General features: G+C 44.5%; 1 protein-coding gene across 1 annotated transcript in view; it reads right to left on the reverse strand.

The window, feature by feature from the left end:
- Positions 1-18,500, reverse strand: part of col11a1a (collagen, type XI, alpha 1a) — a 443,284-nt gene that overhangs the window by 384,912 nt on the left and 39,872 nt on the right. The window contains exon 4 of the mRNA XM_080195067.1: positions 11,625-11,787. Coding sequence (XP_080051193.1) covers positions 11,625-11,787 — 163 coding nt within the window. The remainder of the gene's footprint in view (positions 1-11,624; positions 11,788-18,500) is intronic.

An 18,500-nucleotide genomic window follows, 5' to 3' on the forward strand; every position in this document is an offset into this window, starting at 1 on the left:
ACTAACAGTGATCTGGATAACTAACAGTGAGCAGAATAACTAACAGTGATCAGGATAACTAACAGTGAGCAGGGTAACTAACAGTGAGCAGAGTAACTAACAGTGATCTGGATAACTAACGGTGAGCAGGGTAACTAACGGTGATCTGGATAACTAACGGTGAGCAGGGTAACTAACAGTGATCTGGATAACTAACAGTGAACAGGGTAACTAACAGTGATCTGGAAAACTAACAGTGAGCAGGGTAACTAATAGTGAGCAGGGTAACTAACGCTGAGCAGGGTAACTAACAGTGAGCAGAGTAACTAACAGTGAGCAGAGTAACTAACAGTGATCTGGATAACTAACGGTGAGCAGGGTAACTAACAGTGAGCAGGGTAACTAACAGTGATCTGGATAACTAACGGTGAGCAGGGTAACTAACAGTGAGCAGGGTAACTAACAGTGATCTGGATAACTAACGGTGAGCAGGGTAACTAACAGTGAGCAGAGTAACTAACAGTGAGCAGAGTAACTAACAGTGAGCAGGGTAACTAACAGTGAGCAGAGTAACTAACAGTGAGCAGAGTAACTAACAGTGAGCAGAGTAACTAACAGTGAGCAGGGTAACTAACAGTGATCTGGATAACTAACAGTGAGCAGAATAACTAACAGTGATCTGGATAACTAACAGTGAGCAGGGTAACTAACAGTGATCTGGTTAACTAACAGTGAGCAGGGTAACTAACGGTGAGCAGGGTAACTAACAGTGATCTGGTTAACTAACAGTGAGCAGGGTAACTAACAGTGAGCAGAGTAACTAACAGTGAGCAGGGTAACTAACAGTGAGCAGAGTAACTAACAGTGAGCAGAGTAACTAACAGTGAGCAGGGTAACTAACAGTGAGCAGGGTAACTAACAGTGAGCAGAGTAACTAACAGTGAGCAGAGTAACTAACAGTGATCTGGATAACTAACGGTGAGCAGGGTAACTAACAGTGAGCAGAGTAACTAACAGTGAGCAGAGTAACTAACAGTGAGCAGGGTAACTAACAGTGAGCAGAGTAACTAACAGTGATCTGGATAACTAACGGTGAGCAGGGTAACTAACAGTGAGCAGAGTAACTAACAGTGAGCAGAGTAACTAACAGTGATCTGGATAACTAACGGTGAGCTGGATAACTAACGGTGAGCAGGGTAAGTAGCAGTGAGCAGGGTAACTAACAGTGATCTGGATAACTAACGGTGAGCAGGGTAACTAACAGTGAGCAGAGTAACTAACAGTGAGCAGAGTAACTAACAGTGAGCAGGGTAACTAACAGTGAGCAGAGTAACTAACAGTGATCTGGATAACTAACGGTGAGCAGGGTAACTAACAGTGAGCAGAGTAACTAACAGTGAGCAGAGTAACTAACAGTGATCTGGATAACTAACAGTGAGCTGGATAACTAACGGTGAGCAGGGTAAGTAGCAGTGAGCAGGGTAACTAACAGTGATCTGGATAACTAACAGTGATCTGGATAACTAATGGTGAGCAGGGTAACTAACAGTGATCTGGATAACTAACGGTGAGCAGGGTAACTAACAGTGATCTGGATAACTAACAGTGAGCAGGGTAACTAACAGTGATCTGGATAACTAACAGTGAGCAGGGTAAATAACAGTGATCTGGATAACTAACAGTGAGCAGGGTAACTAACAGTGAGCAGGGTAACTAACACTGATCTGGATAAGTAACAGTGATCTGGATAACTAACGGTGAGCAGGGTAACTAACAGTGATCTGGATAACTAACGGTGAGCAGGGTAACTAACAGTGATCTGGATAACTAACAGTGAGCAGGGTAACTAACAGTGATCTGGATAACTAACAGTGAGCAGGGTAACTAACAGTGAGCAGGGTAACTAACACTGATCTGGATAACTAACGGTGAGCAGGGTAACTAACGGTGAGCAGGGTAACTAATGGTGAGCAGGGTAACTAACAGTGAGCAGAGTAACTAACAGTGAGCTGGATAACTACCAGTGAGCAGGGTAACTAACAGTGAGCAGGGTAACTAACGGTGAGCTGGGTAACTAACAGTGATCTGGATAACTAACAGTGAGCAGAGTAACTAACAGTGATCTGGGTAACTACCAGTGAGCAGGGTAACTAACAGTGAGCAGGGTAACTAACGGTGATCTGGATAACTAACGGTGAGCTGGATAACTAACAGTGAGCAGGGTAACTAACGGTGATCTGGATAACTAACGGTGAGCTGGATAACTAACGGTGAGCAGGGTAACTAACGGTGATCTGGATAACTAAAAGTGAGCAGAGTAACTAACAGTGATCTGGGTAACTACCAGTGAGCAGGGTAACTAACAGTGATCTGGATAACTAACAGTGAGCAGGGTAACTAACAGTGATCTGGATAACTAACAGTGAACAGGGTAACTAACAGTGATCTGGATAACTAACAGTGAGCAGGGTAACTAACGGTGAGCAGGGTAACTAACAGTGAGCAGGGTAACTAACAGTGATCTGGATAACTAAAAGTGAGCAGAGTAACTAACAGTGAGCAGGATAACTAACAGTGATCTGGATAACTAACGGTGAGCAGGGTAACTAACAGTGATCTGGATAACTAAAAGTGAGCAGAGTAACTAACAGTGATCTGGGTAACTACCAGTGAGCAGGGTAACTAACAGTGATCTGGATAACTAATGGTGAGCAGGGTAACTAACAGTGATCTGGATAACTAACGGTGAGCAGGGTAACTAACAGTGATCTGGATAACTAACGGTGAGCAGGGTAACTAACAGTGATCTGGATAACTAACAGTGAGCAGGGTAACTAACAGTGATCTGGATAACTAACAGTGAGCAGGGTAACTAACAGTGAGCAGGGTAACTAACACTGATCTGGATAACTAACGGTGAGCAGGGTAACTAACGGTGAGCAGGGTAACTAATGGTGAGCAGGGTAACTAACGGTGAGCTGGGTAACTAACAGTGATCTGGATAACTAACAGTGAGCAGGGTAACTAACAGTGATTTGGATAAATAACGGTGAGCAGGGTAACTAACAGAGAGCAGGGTAACTAACGGTGATCTGGATAACTAACAGTGAGCAGAGTAACTAACAGTGATCTGGGTAACTACCAGTGAGCAGGGTAACTAACAGTGAGCAGGGTAACTAACGGTGATCTGGATAACTAACGGTGAGCTGGATAACTAACAGTGAGCAGGGTAACTAACGGTGATCTGGATAACTAACGGTGAGCTGGATAACTAACGGTGAGCAGGGTAACTAACGGTGAGCAGGGTAACTAAAAGTGAGCAGAGTAACTAACAGTGATCTGGGTAACTACCAGTGAGCAGGGTAACTAACAGTGATCTGGATAACTAACAGTGAACAGGGTAACTAACAGTGATCTGGATAACTAACGGTGAGCAGCATAACTAACAGTGATCTGGATAACTAAACAGTGAACAGGGTAACTAACAGTGATCTGGATAACTAACAGTGAGCAGGGTAACTAACGGTGAGCAGGGTAACTAACAGTGATCTGGATAACTAAAAGTGAGCAGAGTAACTAACAGTGATCTGGGTAACTACCAGTGAGCAGGGTAACTAACAGTGATCTGGATAACTAATGGTGAGCAGGGTAACTAACAGTGATCTGGATAACTAACGGTGAGCAGGGTAACTAACAGTGATCTGGATAACTAACGGTGAGCAGGGTAACTAACAGTGATCTGGATAACTAACAGTGAGCAGAATAACTAACAGTGATCAGGATAACTAACAGTGAGCAGGGTAACTAACAGTGAGCAGAGTAACTAACAGTGATCTGGATAACTAACGGTGAGCAGGGTAACTAACGGTGATCTGGATAACTAACGGTGAGCAGGGTAACTAACAGTGATCTGGATAACTAACAGTGAACAGGGTAACTAACAGTGATCTGGAAAACTAACAGTGAGCAGGGTAACTAATAGTGAGCAGGGTAACTAACGCTGAGCAGGGTAACTAACAGTGAGCAGAGTAACTAACAGTGAGCAGAGTAACTAACAGTGATCTGGATAACTAACGGTGAGCAGGGTAACTAACAGTGAGCAGGGTAACTAACAGTGATCTGGATAACTAACGGTGAGCAGGGTAACTAACAGTGAGCAGGGTAACTAACAGTGATCTGGATAACTAACGGTGAGCAGGGTAACTAACAGTGAGCAGAGTAACTAACAGTGAGCAGAGTAACTAACAGTGAGCAGAGTAACTAACAGTGAGCAGGGTAACTAACAGTGAGCAGAGTAACTAACAGTGAGCAGAGTAACTAACAGTGAGCAGAGTAACTAACAGTGAGCAGGGTAACTAACAGTGATCTGGATAACTAACAGTGAGCAGAATAACTAACAGTGATCTGGATAACTAACAGTGAGCAGGGTAACTAACAGTGATCTGGTTAACTAACAGTGAGCAGGGTAACTAACGGTGAGCAGGGTAACTAACAGTGATCTGGTTAACTAACAGTGAGCAGGGTAACTAACAGTGAGCAGAGTAACTAACAGTGAGCAGGGTAACTAACAGTGAGCAGAGTAACTAACAGTGAGCAGAGTAACTAACAGTGAGCAGGGTAACTAACAGTGAGCAGGGTAACTAACAGTGAGCAGAGTAACTAACAGTGAGCAGAGTAACTAACAGTGATCTGGATAACTAACGGTGAGCAGGGTAACTAACAGTGAGCAGAGTAACTAACAGTGAGCAGAGTAACTAACAGTGAGCAGGGTAACTAACAGTGAGCAGAGTAACTAACAGTGATCTGGATAACTAACGGTGAGCAGGGTAACTAACAGTGAGCAGAGTAACTAACAGTGAGCAGAGTAACTAACAGTGATCTGGATAACTAACGGTGAGCAGGGTAACTAACAGTGAGCAGAGTAACTAACAGTGATCTGGATAACTAACGGTGAGCAGGGTAACTAACAGTGAGCAGGGTAACTAACAGTGATCTGGATAACTAACAGTGAGCAGAATAACTAACAGTGAGCAGGGTAACTAACAGTGAGCAGGGTAACTAACAGTGATCTGGATAACTAACAGTGAGCAGAATAACTAACAGTGATCAGGATAACTAACAGTGAGCAGGGTAACTAACAGTGATCTGGATAACTAACGGTGAGCAGGGTAACTAACAGTGAGCAGGGTAACTAACAGTGAGCAGGGTAACTAACAGTGATCTGGATAACTAACGGTGAGCAGGGTAACTAACAGTGAGCAGGGTAACTAACAGTGATCTGGATAACTAACAGTGAGCAGAGTAACTAACAGTGAGCAGAGTAACTAACAGTGAGCAGGGTAACTAACAGTGATCTGGATAACTAACATTGAGCAGAATAACTAACAGTGATCTGGATAACTAACAGTGAGCAGGGTAACTAACAGTGATCTGGTTAACTAACAGTGAGCAGGGTAACTAACGGTGAGCAGGGTAACTAACAGTGATCTGGTTAACTAACAGTGAGCAGGGTAACTAACAGTGAGCAGAGTAAGTAACAGTGAGCAGGGTAACTAACAGTGAGCAGAGTAACTAACAGTGAGCAGGGTAACTAACAGTGAGCAGAGTAACTAACAGTGAGCAGAGTAACTAACAGTGATCTGGATAACTAACGGTGAGCAGGGTAACTAACAGTGAGCAGAGTAACTAACAGTGAGCAGGGTAACTAACAGTGAGCAGGGTAACTAACAGTGATCTGGATAACTAACGGTGAGCAGGGTAACTAACAGTGAGCAGAGTAACTAATAGTGAGCAGAGTAACTAATAGTGAGCAGGGTAACTAACAGTGAGCAGAGTAACTAACAGTGAGCAGGGTAACTAACAGTGAGCAGGGTAACTAACAGTGATCTGGATAACTAACAGTGAGCAGAATAACTAACAGTGATCTGGATAACTAACAGTGAGCAGGGTAACTAACAGTGATCTGGTTAACTAACAGTGAGCAGGGTAACTAACGGTGAGCAGGGTAACTAACAGTGATCTGGTTAACTAACAGTGAGCAGGGTAACTAACAGTGAGCAGAGTAACTAACAGTGAGCAGGGTAACTAACAGTGAGCAGGGTAACTAACAGTGAGCAGAGTAACTAACAGTGATCTGGATAACTAACGGTGAGCAGGGTAACTAACAGTGAGCAGGGTAACTAACAGTGAGCAGAGTAACTAACAGTGATCTGGATAACTAACGGTGAGCAGGGTAACTAACAGTGAGCAGAGTAACTAACAGTGAGCAGAGTAACTAACAGTGATCTGGATAACTAACAGTGAGCAGAGTAACTAACAGTGAGCAGAGTAACTAACAGTGAGCAGGGTAACTAACAGTGATCTGGATAACTAACAGTGATCTGGATAACTAACAGTGAGCAGAATAACTAACAGTGAGCAGAATAACTAACAGTGAGCAGAGTAACTAACAGTGAGCAGGGTAACTAACAGTGATCTGGATAACTAACAGTGAGCAGAATAACTAACAGTGAGCAGGGTAACTAACAGTGAGCATTGTAACTAACAGTGATCTGGATAACTAACAGTGAGCAGAATAACTAACAGTGATCAGGATAACTAACAGTGAGCAGGGTAACTAACAGTGAGCAGGGTAACTAACAGTGATCTGGATAACTAACGGTGAGCAGGGTAACTAACAGTGAGCAGGGTAACTAACAGTGAGCAGGGTAACTAACAGTGATCTGGATAACTAACGGTGAGCAGGGTAACTAACAGTGAGCAGGGTAACTAACAGTGAGCAGGGTAACTAACAGTGATCTGGATAACTAACGGTGAGCAGGGTAACTAACAGTGAGCAGGGTAACTAACAGTGATCTGGATAACTAACGGTGAGCAGGGTAACTAACAGTGAGCAGAGTAACTAACAGTGAGCAGGGTAACTAACAGTGAGCAGAGTAACTAACAGTGAGCAGGGTAACTAACAGTGAGCAGAGTAACTAACAGTGAGCAGAGTAACTAATAGTGAGCAGGGTAACTAACAGTGAGCAGAGTAACTAACAGTGATCTGGATAACTAACAGTGAGCAGAGTAACTAACAGTGAGCAGAGTAACTAACAGTGATCTGGATAACTAACAGTGAGCAGAGTAACTAACAGTGATCTGGATAACTAACAGTGAGCAGAGTAACTAACAGTGAGCAGGGTAACTAACAGTGATCTGGATAACTAACAGTGAGCAGAATAACTAACAGTGATCAGGATAACTAACAGTGAGCAGGGTAACTAACGGTGAGCAGGGTAACCAAATGTGATCTGGATAACTAACAGTGATCTGGATAACTAACAGTGAGCAGAGTAACTAACAGTGATCTGGATAACTAACAGTGAGCAGAGTAACTAACAGTGAGCAGGGTAACTAACAGTGATCTGGATAACTAACAGTGAGCAGAATAACTAACAGTGATCAGGATAACTAACAGTGAGCAGGATAACTAACGGTGAGCAGGGTAACTAACGGTGAGCAGGGTAACTAACAGTGATCTGGATAACTAACGGTGAGCATGGTAACTAACAGTGAGCAGGGTAACTAACAGTGATCTGGATAACTAACGGTGATCAGGATAACTAACGGTGAGCAGGGTAACTAATGGTGAGCAGGGTAACTAACAGTGATCTGGATAACTAAACAGCGAACAGGGTAACTAACAGTGAGCTGGGTAACTAACAGTGATCTGGATAACTAACAGTGAGCAGGGTAACTAACGGTGATCTGGATAACTAACGGTGATCTGGATAACTAACAGTGAGCAGGGTAACTAACGGTGATCTGGATAACTAACGGTGAGCTGGATAACTAAAAGTGAGCAGAGTAACTAACAGTGATCTGGATAACTAACGGTGAGCTGGGTAACTAACAGTGATCTGGATAACTAACAGTGAGCAGGGTAACTAACGGTGATCTGGATAACTAACGGTGAGCTGGATAACTAAAAGTGAGCAGAGTAACTAACAGTGATCTGGGTAACTACCAGTGAGCAGGGTAACTAACAGTGAACAGGGTAACTAACAGTGATCTGGATAACTAACGGTGAGCAGCATAACTAACAGTGATCTGGATAACTAAACAGTGAACAGGGTAACTAACAGTGAGCTGGGTAACTAACAGTGATCTGGATAACTAACAGTGAGCTGGATAACTAACGGTGAGCAGGGTAAGTAGCAGTGAGCAGGGTAACTAACAGTGATCTGGATAACTAACAGTGATCTGGATAACTAATGGTGAGCAGGGTAACTAACAGTGATCTGGATAACTAACGGTGAGCAGGGTAACTAACAGTGATCTGGATAACTAACAGTGAGCAGGGTAACTAACAGTGATCTGGATAACTAACAGTGAGCAGGGTAAATAACAGTGATCTGGATAACTAACAGTGAGCAGGGTAACTAACAGTGAGCAGGGTAACTAACACTGATCTGGATAAGTAACAGTGATCTGGATAACTAACGGTGAGCAGGGTAACTAACAGTGATCTGGATAACTAACGGTGAGCAGGGTAACTAACAGTGATCTGGATAACTAACAGTGAGCAGGGTAACTAACAGTGATCTGGATAACTAACAGTGAGCAGGGTAACTAACAGTGAGCAGGGTAACTAACACTGATCTGGATAACTAACGGTGAGCAGGGTAACTAACGGTGAGCAGGGTAACTAATGGTGAGCAGGGTAACTAACAGTGAGCAGAGTAACTAACAGTGAGCTGGATAACTACCAGTGAGCAGGGTAACTAACAGTGAGCAGGGTAACTAACGGTGAGCTGGGTAACTAACAGTGATCTGGATAACTAACAGTGAGCAGAGTAACTAACAGTGATCTGGGTAACTACCAGTGAGCAGGGTAACTAACAGTGAGCAGGGTAACTAACGGTGATCTGGATAACTAACGGTGAGCTGGATAACTAACAGTGAGCAGGGTAACTAACGGTGATCTGGATAACTAACGGTGAGCTGGATAACTAACGGTGAGCAGGGTAACTAACGGTGATCTGGATAACTAAAAGTGAGCAGAGTAACTAACAGTGATCTGGGTAACTACCAGTGAGCAGGGTAACTAACAGTGATCTGGATAACTAACAGTGAGCAGGGTAACTAACAGTGATCTGGATAACTAACAGTGAACAGGGTAACTAACAGTGATCTGGATAACTAACAGTGAGCAGGGTAACTAACGGTGAGCAGGGTAACTAACAGTGAGCAGGGTAACTAACAGTGATCTGGATAACTAAAAGTGAGCAGAGTAACTAACAGTGAGCAGGATAACTAACAGTGATCTGGATAACTAACGGTGAGCAGGGTAACTAACAGTGATCTGGATAACTAAAAGTGAGCAGAGTAACTAACAGTGATCTGGGTAACTACCAGTGAGCAGGGTAACTAACAGTGATCTGGATAACTAATGGTGAGCAGGGTAACTAACAGTGATCTGGATAACTAACGGTGAGCAGGGTAACTAACAGTGATCTGGATAACTAACGGTGAGCAGGGTAACTAACAGTGATCTGGATAACTAACGGTGAGCAGGGTAACTAACAGTGATCTGGATAACTAACGGTGAGCAGGGTAACTAACAGTGAGCAGGGTAACTAACACTGATCTGGATAACTAACGGTGAGCAGGGTAACTAACAGTGAGCAGAGTAACTAACAGTGAGCAGGGTAACTAACAGTGATCTGGATAACTAACAGTGACCAGAGTAACTAACAGTGAGCAGGGTAACTAACGGTGAGCTGGATAACTAACGGTGATCTGGATAACTAACAGTGAGCAGGGTAACTAACAGTGATCTGGATAACTAACAGTGACCAGAGTAACTAACAGTGAGCAGGGTAACTAACGGTGAGCTGGATAACTAACGGTGATCTGGATAACTAACAGTGAGCAGGGTAACTAACAGTGAGCAGGGTAACTAACAGTGAGCAGGGTAACTCACCAAACAAATCCCTATTCTAATGGAATGCTGTTTAGGTAAATACAACTTCCATTTATTAACATTTTTACTCAGCCTCTAATTTGTCGCCTTCCAGAATCTTCCTTCTTCTTTTGCTGTCCTCACTATTGAGATGAGGTTTTAATTTAAGAGATAAATGAAGCTATGAGAGCCGCGTCTCTCTCTCTCTGTCTCTGAGACAGGGGACAGGGGACAGGGTCTCTCCCGGTTTGTGTCACTCTCCCTGTCTCTTATACCCCTGATGACATATCAATATTTCCCACAATACGATTGGTTCTCAAGTTACCAAAACATCAATTTCAAATCTAATAGGTGGTTGGTATCTAAGTGCCTAATTTAAACTGATCTGATTGGGCAAAATTCAAACATTCAACCAGCTGAAGGCTGTTACCAAGGCAACCCTGCTGTTTGGCCTTTGATATAAAATGTTTCACTCTGTATACTGCATGTCCACCAGCACTTTTAACTTTCTCAGCACTGAAAAAACACAAGTTTTATAAAGAGACCACATAACACTTCCACCACTTTGTATTTGACAACTTGTTTAGAATTTTACAAACACCAACTTTTGCAACAATAATCAGAGATGTCAATCTCAGAATCAGCTTCCACTCTCTCACACCACTGACAGGAAGAGCTTTCCCTGCAGAGCTTTCAGCAGATTACTTGTTGGGATGTTCATTCTAATTTGAATCACAGAATTGTTACGGTCCACAAGATGGCCATTCAGCCCATTGTTTCTGCCCCAGCTCCCCAGGCAAGCCCTTCCCCTGCCTTTTCCCTGAATTCCTGCACATTGCACCAATTCCAATAATTGTAAGGGCCGATTCTTTAGAGTTGTGGCAGAAAACATGGTGAAAATTGAGTCAGAACCACAGCCTGTCTAGCCGCATCAGGCCAATTCCAGAATGGTTACAGAAAGCTGCAGATCACCACTGCTGTTACCAGGGCAATTAGGGATGGGCAATGAACGCCTGCCTCGGCACAATGTTCAAATCCCGACTGAATGGATAAAGAAAGTTGGCAAAAGAACTGAGAGGGTTTGAGTGTGAGATTTATTTTAGCTCCTTTCTGAGAGACAGTAATATGTGTGGAGCATGCTTCCTGTGTACAAAACCAATCTGAAATCAGAAGATTGATATCTAAACTCAGTATCTCGCATCTCTGTAACCTCCCCCAGCTCAACAATTCCCCAAACTCCCTAATCCCTCTGTTCCATGTGGTTTCTCACATGATGAGCTGTGATGCCCCCAGACGCACTCACAGGTTTTTAGTCTCTCTTCCAAACTGGATTTCAATCTGGCCACAGATCCTAAATAAACCTGAGCTGAGTTGGTTCTAAACACACACTGTGGCATCTTATCATCTTCTGTCTTGTTAGTAACACCAGTCAACGGTTCAAATATAAAGCAGCCTCCACTTGGAGCCTCTTAAGGATTCCTGATTTTAATCACGCAGGTATTGGCAACTGAATATTCAGTTACTGGGCCTGTAATCAAGTCTCTCGCTCAATGTCCAAATATCTCCTGATTTGGCTTGGCGTCAGATATTGTATTCTGCGAAGTGACTTGGGCTATTTTAATTGGTTAATGCTATTACAGACATGAGTTGGTGTGATTACATAACATTTTACAGGCCAATGATTTTCCAAATCACTGACCTCATAAACTTCCTCATCCAGGATTCTGGTTCCAAACACCACGATACCGCTGGTATCCACCACGGGATTGTTACTCCGGGGAAGCACTTTGGATATTTTCTTTTTACAATCGACAATCATTGTCACGTTCTTCTTCTGAACACTAATCGCTACACGATGCCACCTGCAAAACAGAACACCCGAAAACTCGGTCATCACTTCATCAACAAATCACTGGATTAACACAGTACAAACCTGACCAATCGCTGTGCAGCTCAAATACACAGCCCAAATATACAGCTCAAATATACAGTTCACGTGCACAGCCCAAATATACAGCCCATACACACAGCCCAAATACACAGCTCAAATACACAGTTCAAATACATAGCTCAGGTACACAGCCCATACACACAGCTCAAATATACAGCTCACATACACAGCTCACATACACAGCCCAAACACACAGCCCAAACACACAGCCCAAACACACAGCCCATACACACAGCCCATACACACAGCCCATACACACAGCCCATACACACAGCCCATACACACAGCCCATACACAGCCCAAACACACAGCCCAAACACACAGCACAAACACACAGCCCAAATATACAGCCCAAACACACAGCCCAAACACACAGCCCATACACACAGCCCATACACACAGCCCAAACACACAGCCCAAATACACAGCTCAAACACATAGCTCAAATAAATAGCTCACGTACACAGCCCAAATATACAGCCCCTACACACAGCCCCTACACACAGCCCAAACACACAGCTCAGGTACGCAGCTCAAACACACAGCTCAAATGTGTGTGCCTTATGAAGGTAGGTTGAGGGAGCTAGGTCTCTTCTCCCTGGAGAGACGAAGGTTGAGAGGCGACCTGATAGAGGTTTATAAAATGTTGAGAGGAATAGATAGGGTGGATTCTCAGAGGCTATTTCCCAGGGCTGAAATGGTCGCTACGAGAGGACACAGGTTTAAGGTGCTGGGGAGCAGGTACAGAGGAGATGTCAGGGGTAAGTTTTTCACTCAGAGGGTGGTGAGTGAGTGGAATCGGCTGCCATCAGTGGTGGTGGAGGCGAACTCGCTGGGGTCTTTTAAGAGACTTCTGGATGAGTATATGGGATTTAATGGGATTGAGGGTTATAGATAGGCCTGGTAGGTATGGATGTGATCGGCACAACTTGTGGGCCGAAGGGCCTGTTTGTGCTGTAGTGTTCTATGTTCTATGAAACTGGGGCACACAGAAGAAACCCCATGCAGAAATGGGGAGCATAGTGATTAGCAGCGACTGTGCCACTATGACTATAAAACAATGAGGGGCATAGACAAGGTAGATAGTCAATATCTTTTCCCAAAGGTAGGGGAGTCTAACACTAGAGGGCAGAGGTTTAAGGTGAGAGGGGAGAGATACAAAAGGGTCAAGAGGGGCAATTTTTTCACACAGAGGGTGGTGAGTGTCTGGAACAAGCTGCCAGAGGCAGTAGTAGAGATGGGTACAATTTTGTCTTTTAAAAAACATTTAGACAGTTATTTGGGTACGATGGGTATAGAGGGATATGGGCCAAATGTGGGCAGTTGGGATTAGCTATGGGGTTTAAAAAAAAAGGCGGCATGGACAAATCGGGCCGAAGGGCCTGTTTCCATGCTGTAAACCTCTATGAGTCGATGTATTACCCGTGGACCCTTTAGGAGGACTTGACATATTTTTTGACTTTGTTGTGTATCTGAGCTGTGTATTTGGGTTGTGTATTTAGGACATAGAACACTACAGCACAAATAAGTTGCAACGATCACATCCATACCTACCAGGCCTATCTGTAACTCCCAATCCCATTAAATCCCATGTACTCATCCAGAAGTCTTTTAAAAGACCCCAGCGAGTTCGCCTCTACCACGACCGACGGCAGCCGATTCCACTCACTCACCACCCTCTGAGTGAAAAACTTACCCCTAACATCTCCTTTGTACCTGCTCCCCAGCACCTTAAACCTGCGTCCTCTCGTAGCGACCATTTCAGCCCTGGGAAATAGCCTCCGAGAATCCACCCTATCTATACCTCTCAACATTTTATAAACCTCTATCAGGTCACCTCTCATCCTTCGTCTCTCCAGGGAGAAGAGACCCAGCTCCCTCAACCTATCCTCATAAGGCATGCCTCCCAATCCAGGCAACATCCTTGTAAATCTCCTCTGTACCCTCTCAATAGCTTCCACATCCTTCTTCCACAGTTTGAAAGACGTGATGGTTAGGTGCATTGACCCGAACAGGCGCCTGGACTGTGGGGAATTTCAGAGTAATTTCATTGCAGTGTTAATGTAGTGCAGACTTGCAGTACACTGAAAAGATTGAGCATGTTGAAATTAAGAAAGAGGATGTGTTGGAGCTTTTGAAAAGCATCAAGTTAGATAAGTCGCCGGGACCAGATGGGATGTACCCCAGGTTTCTGTGGGAAGTGAGGGAAGAGATTGCAGATCCCCTGGCGATGATCTTTGCGTCATCGATGGAGATGGGAGAGGTTCCGGAGGATTGGAGGATTGCAGTTGTGGTTCCTATTTTCAAGAAAGGGAGTAGAGATAGCCCAGGAAATTATAGACCAGTGAGTCTAACCTCAGTGGTTAGTAAGTTAATGGAGAAAATCCTGAGAGACAGGATTTATGAACATTTGGAGAGGTATAGTATGATCAAGAATAGTCAGCACGGCTTTGTCAAAGGCAAATCATGCCTTATGAGGCTGGTTGAGTTTTTAGAAGATGTGACTAAACACATTGACAAAGGAAGAGCGGTGGATGTGGTTTATACAGAGTTCAGCAAGGCGTTTGATAAGGTCCCCCATGCAAGACTTCTTGAGAAGGTGAGAGGGCATGGGATCCAAAGGGCTTTGGCCTTGTGGATCCAGAGCTGGCTTGCCTGCAGAAGGCAAAGAGTAGTTGTGGATGGGACTTCTTCTGCATGGAGGTCGGTCACCAGTGGAGTGCCCCAGGGATCTGTTCTAGGATCTTTGCTGTTTGTCATTTTCATAAATGACCTGGATGAGGAAGTGGAGGGATGGGTTAGTAAGTTTGCCAACGATATGAAGGCTGGTGGTGTTGTGGATAGTCTGGAGGGATGTCAGAAGTTGCAGCGTGACATAGATAGGATGAAAGACTGGGCGGAGAAGTGGCAGATGGACTTCAACTCGGATAAGTGTGTAGTGGTCCATTTTGGCAGGTCAAATGGGATGAAGGAATATAATATTAATGGTAAGACTCCTGGCAATGTGGAAGATCAGAAGGATCTTGGGGTCCGGGTCCATAAGACTCTCAAATCAGCTTCGCAGGTAGAGGATGTGGTTAAGAAGGCGTATGGTGTACTGGCATTCATCAATCGAGGGATTGAGTTTAGGAGTCGGGAGATAATGCTGCAGCTTTATAAGACCCTTGTCAGACCCCACTTGGCGTACTGTGCGCAGTTCTGGTCACCTCACTACAGGAAGTATGTGGAGGCTATTGAGAGGGTGCAGAGGAGATTTACAAGGATGTTGCCTGGATTGGGTGGCATGTCTTATGAGGATAGGTTGAGAGAGCTTGGTCTTTTCTCCTTGGAGAGACGAAGGATGAGAGGGGACCTGATAGAGGTGTATAAGATGTTGAGAGGTATTGATCGAGTGGATTCTCAGAGGCTTTTTCCCAGGGCTGAAATGGTCGCTACGAGAGGACACAGGTTTTAGGTGCTGGGGAGTAGGTACAGAGGAGATGTCAGGGGTAAGTTTTTCACTCAGAGGGTGGTGAGTGAGTGGAATCGGCTGCTGGCAGTGGTGGTGGAGGTGGGTTCGATAGGGTCTTTTAAGACACGTTTGGATAAGTACACGGAACTTAGTAAGATAGAGGGTTGTAGGTAAGCCTAGTAGGTAGGGACATGTTTGGCACAACTTGTGGGCTGAAGGGCCTGTTTGTGCTGTAGTTTTTCTATGTTCTATGTTCTATGTTCTATACAGAGGGATCTGGTGTGTGGGTCCACAGTTCCCTCAAAGTGGCAACACAAGTGGCCAAGGTGATTAAGAAGGCTTACGGCATCCTTGCTTCATCAGTTGGGGCACTGAGTACAAGAGTTGGGAATTCATGCCGTAGCTATATAAAACCTTGGTTCGGTTGCATTTGGAGTATTGTGTGCAGTTCTGGTCACCACACTGCCAGAAGGATGTGGAAGCTTTGGAGAGAGTGCAGAGAAGGCTCACCAGGATGTTCCCTGGTCTCAAGGGTGTTGGCTATGAGGAGAGATTGTATAAACTTGGATTGTTTTCACTGGAAAGACAGAGGCTGAGGGGAGACCTGATAGAGGTCTACGGAATGATGAGAGGCACAGACAGGGTGGATAGTCAGAGACATTTTGTAGGGTGAAAGTGTCAATTACAACGGGCACAGGTTCAAGGTGAGAGGGGGAAAGTTTAAGAGAGATGTGTGGGGGGAGGTTTTTCACAGAGGGTGGTGCATGCCTGGAACGAGCTAAGAAGTCTGACAACACCAGGTTTAAGTCCAATCGATTTATTTGATAGTAAACTCACAAGCTTTCAAGGTTCCCGAAAGCTTGTGAGTTTACTATCAAATAAATCGGTTGGACTTAAACCTGGTGATGTCAGACGTTTTACTGTGTTTACCCCAGTCCAACGCCGGCACATCCACATCATGGAAGGCGCTGCCAGAGGAGGTGGCGGAAGCAGGCACATAAACAACATTTAAGAGGCATCTGGATGGGTACAGGAATAGGGAGGGAATAGAGGGATACGGACTGGGTAAGCTCCAAAGGATTTCCTTTAGTTTAGTTAGGACATCATGATTGGCACAGGCTTGGAGGGCCGAAGGGCCTGATCCTGTGCTGTACTTTTCTTGGTTCACTGTTCTCTTTGTTCTTTGTTCTTTGATGTGAGCGGTTTCAGTTTTGAGGAAGTGAGGGCTTTTGCTATGAGGATGTTACTGAGGGATTTCAGTTACGCTGAGTGGTTGGAACATTTTACAATGATCTCTGAGATCTAATTGCTGTTTTCACCATGTTGAGGTTTTGATCAGGGCCAAATGTCTGCTCCATCAGCTATCAATCCTAGTAACTCTGTTTACGATTTACATCGATGATTTGGAGTTGGGAACCAAGTGTAATGTGTCAAAATTCACAGATGACACTAAGATGAGTGGAAGAGTAAAGTGTGCAGAGGACACTGAAAGTCTGCAAAGGGATATAGATAGTCTAAGTAAGTGGGCGAGGGTCTGGCAGATGGAGTACAATGTTGGTAAATGTGAGGTCATCCATTTTGGTCGGAATAACAGCAAAATGGACTATTATTTAAATGGTAAAAAATTGCAGCATGCTGCTGTGCAGAGGGATCTGGGTGTCCTTGTGCAGGAACCTCAAGGAGTTGGTTTGTAGGTGCAGCAGGTAATTAAGAAGCAAATGGAATTTTATCCTTCATTGCTAGAGGGATAGAGTTTAAAAACAGTGAGGTTATGTTACAGCTGTATAAGATGCTGGTGAGGCCACACCTGGAGTTACTGTGTACAGTTTTGGTCTCCTTACTTGAGAAAGGATATACTGGCACTGGAGGGGGTGCAGAGGAGATTCACTAGGTTGATACCGGAGTTGAGAGGGTTGGCTTATGAGGAGAGACTGAGTAGACTGGGGCTATACTCATTGGAATTCAGAAGAATGAGGGGGAGATCTTATAGAAACATCTAAGATTATGAAGGGAATAGATAAGATAGAAGCAGGGAAGTTGTTTCCACTGGCGGGTGAAACTAGAACTAGGGGGCATGGCCTCAAAATAAGGGGAAGCAGATTTAGGACTGAGTTGAGGAGGAACTTCTTCACACAAAGGGTTGTGAATCTGTGGAATTCCCTGCCCAGTGAAGCAGTTGAGGCTCCCCCATTGAATGTTTTTAAGGCAAGGATAGATACATTTTTGAACAGTAAAGGAATTAAGGGTTATGGTGAGCGGGCGGGTAAGTGGAGCTGAGTCCACAAAAAGATCAGCCATGATCTTATTGAATGGCGGGGCAGGATCGAGGGGCCAGATGGCCGACTCCTGCTCCTAGTTCTTATGTTCTGACAGAGACATTACAAATCTGGTGGAAAAGTAAAACGTTGCAAATCTGAAATAAAAACTCAGGAAAAGCTCAGCAGCTCTGTGGAGGGAGACAGAGAGTGAGACACAGTTCAAGTTTCAGAATAATTCAGATCATTTCAAATGAAAGGAGATCACACCAACGCACGTAAAGGAGCAAGAGTACCCGGCCCCCTCGAGCCTGCTCCACCATTCAATAAGGTCATGGCTGATCTGTCCATGTTGAGGTCACATTCCCATCTGACCCCAATAAACCTTGATCAGCTTGCTTCACAATTCTTCCTGAAAAATATTCAGTACCCCCCCGCACCCACCCCCCTGCCCACATTCACCATCTTCTGAGGCAATGAGTTCCAACTTCACACAACCCTCAGAGAAAAAAAATCTCCTCGTCTCTGCCTCGAACAGGGTGACCTCTCATTTTAAGACAGTGCCCTCTAGTCCTGATCTCCCCCACAAGGGGAAATATCCTCTCCACGCCCACCTTATCAACACCGTTCTGGATCTTATACACTTCAATCCTGTCACCTCCTCACTCTCCTGAACTCCAAAGGTAACAAGCCCAGCCTGTCCCACCTTCCCCTATCAAACAACCCACTCAGTCCAGGTATCAATCCAGCCAAGCTCATCCAGTGCAATTACATTCTTCCTTGAATAAGCAAAACTAAACCATACACAGTGATTCAAGATGTGGACTCACCAATGCCCGAAGTAACTAAGGCATAACATCCTTACTTTCAATTTATTATCAGTTATATTACTGAATAATCCAGGGGGTTAGACCTCTG

The sequence above is a fragment of the Carcharhinus amblyrhynchos genome, chromosome 9 (assembly GCF_965287045.1).
Source record: "Carcharhinus amblyrhynchos chromosome 9, sCarAmb.v2.hapA, whole genome shotgun sequence".
NCBI classification, from domain to species: Eukaryota; Metazoa; Chordata; class Chondrichthyes; order Carcharhiniformes; family Carcharhinidae; genus Carcharhinus; species Carcharhinus amblyrhynchos.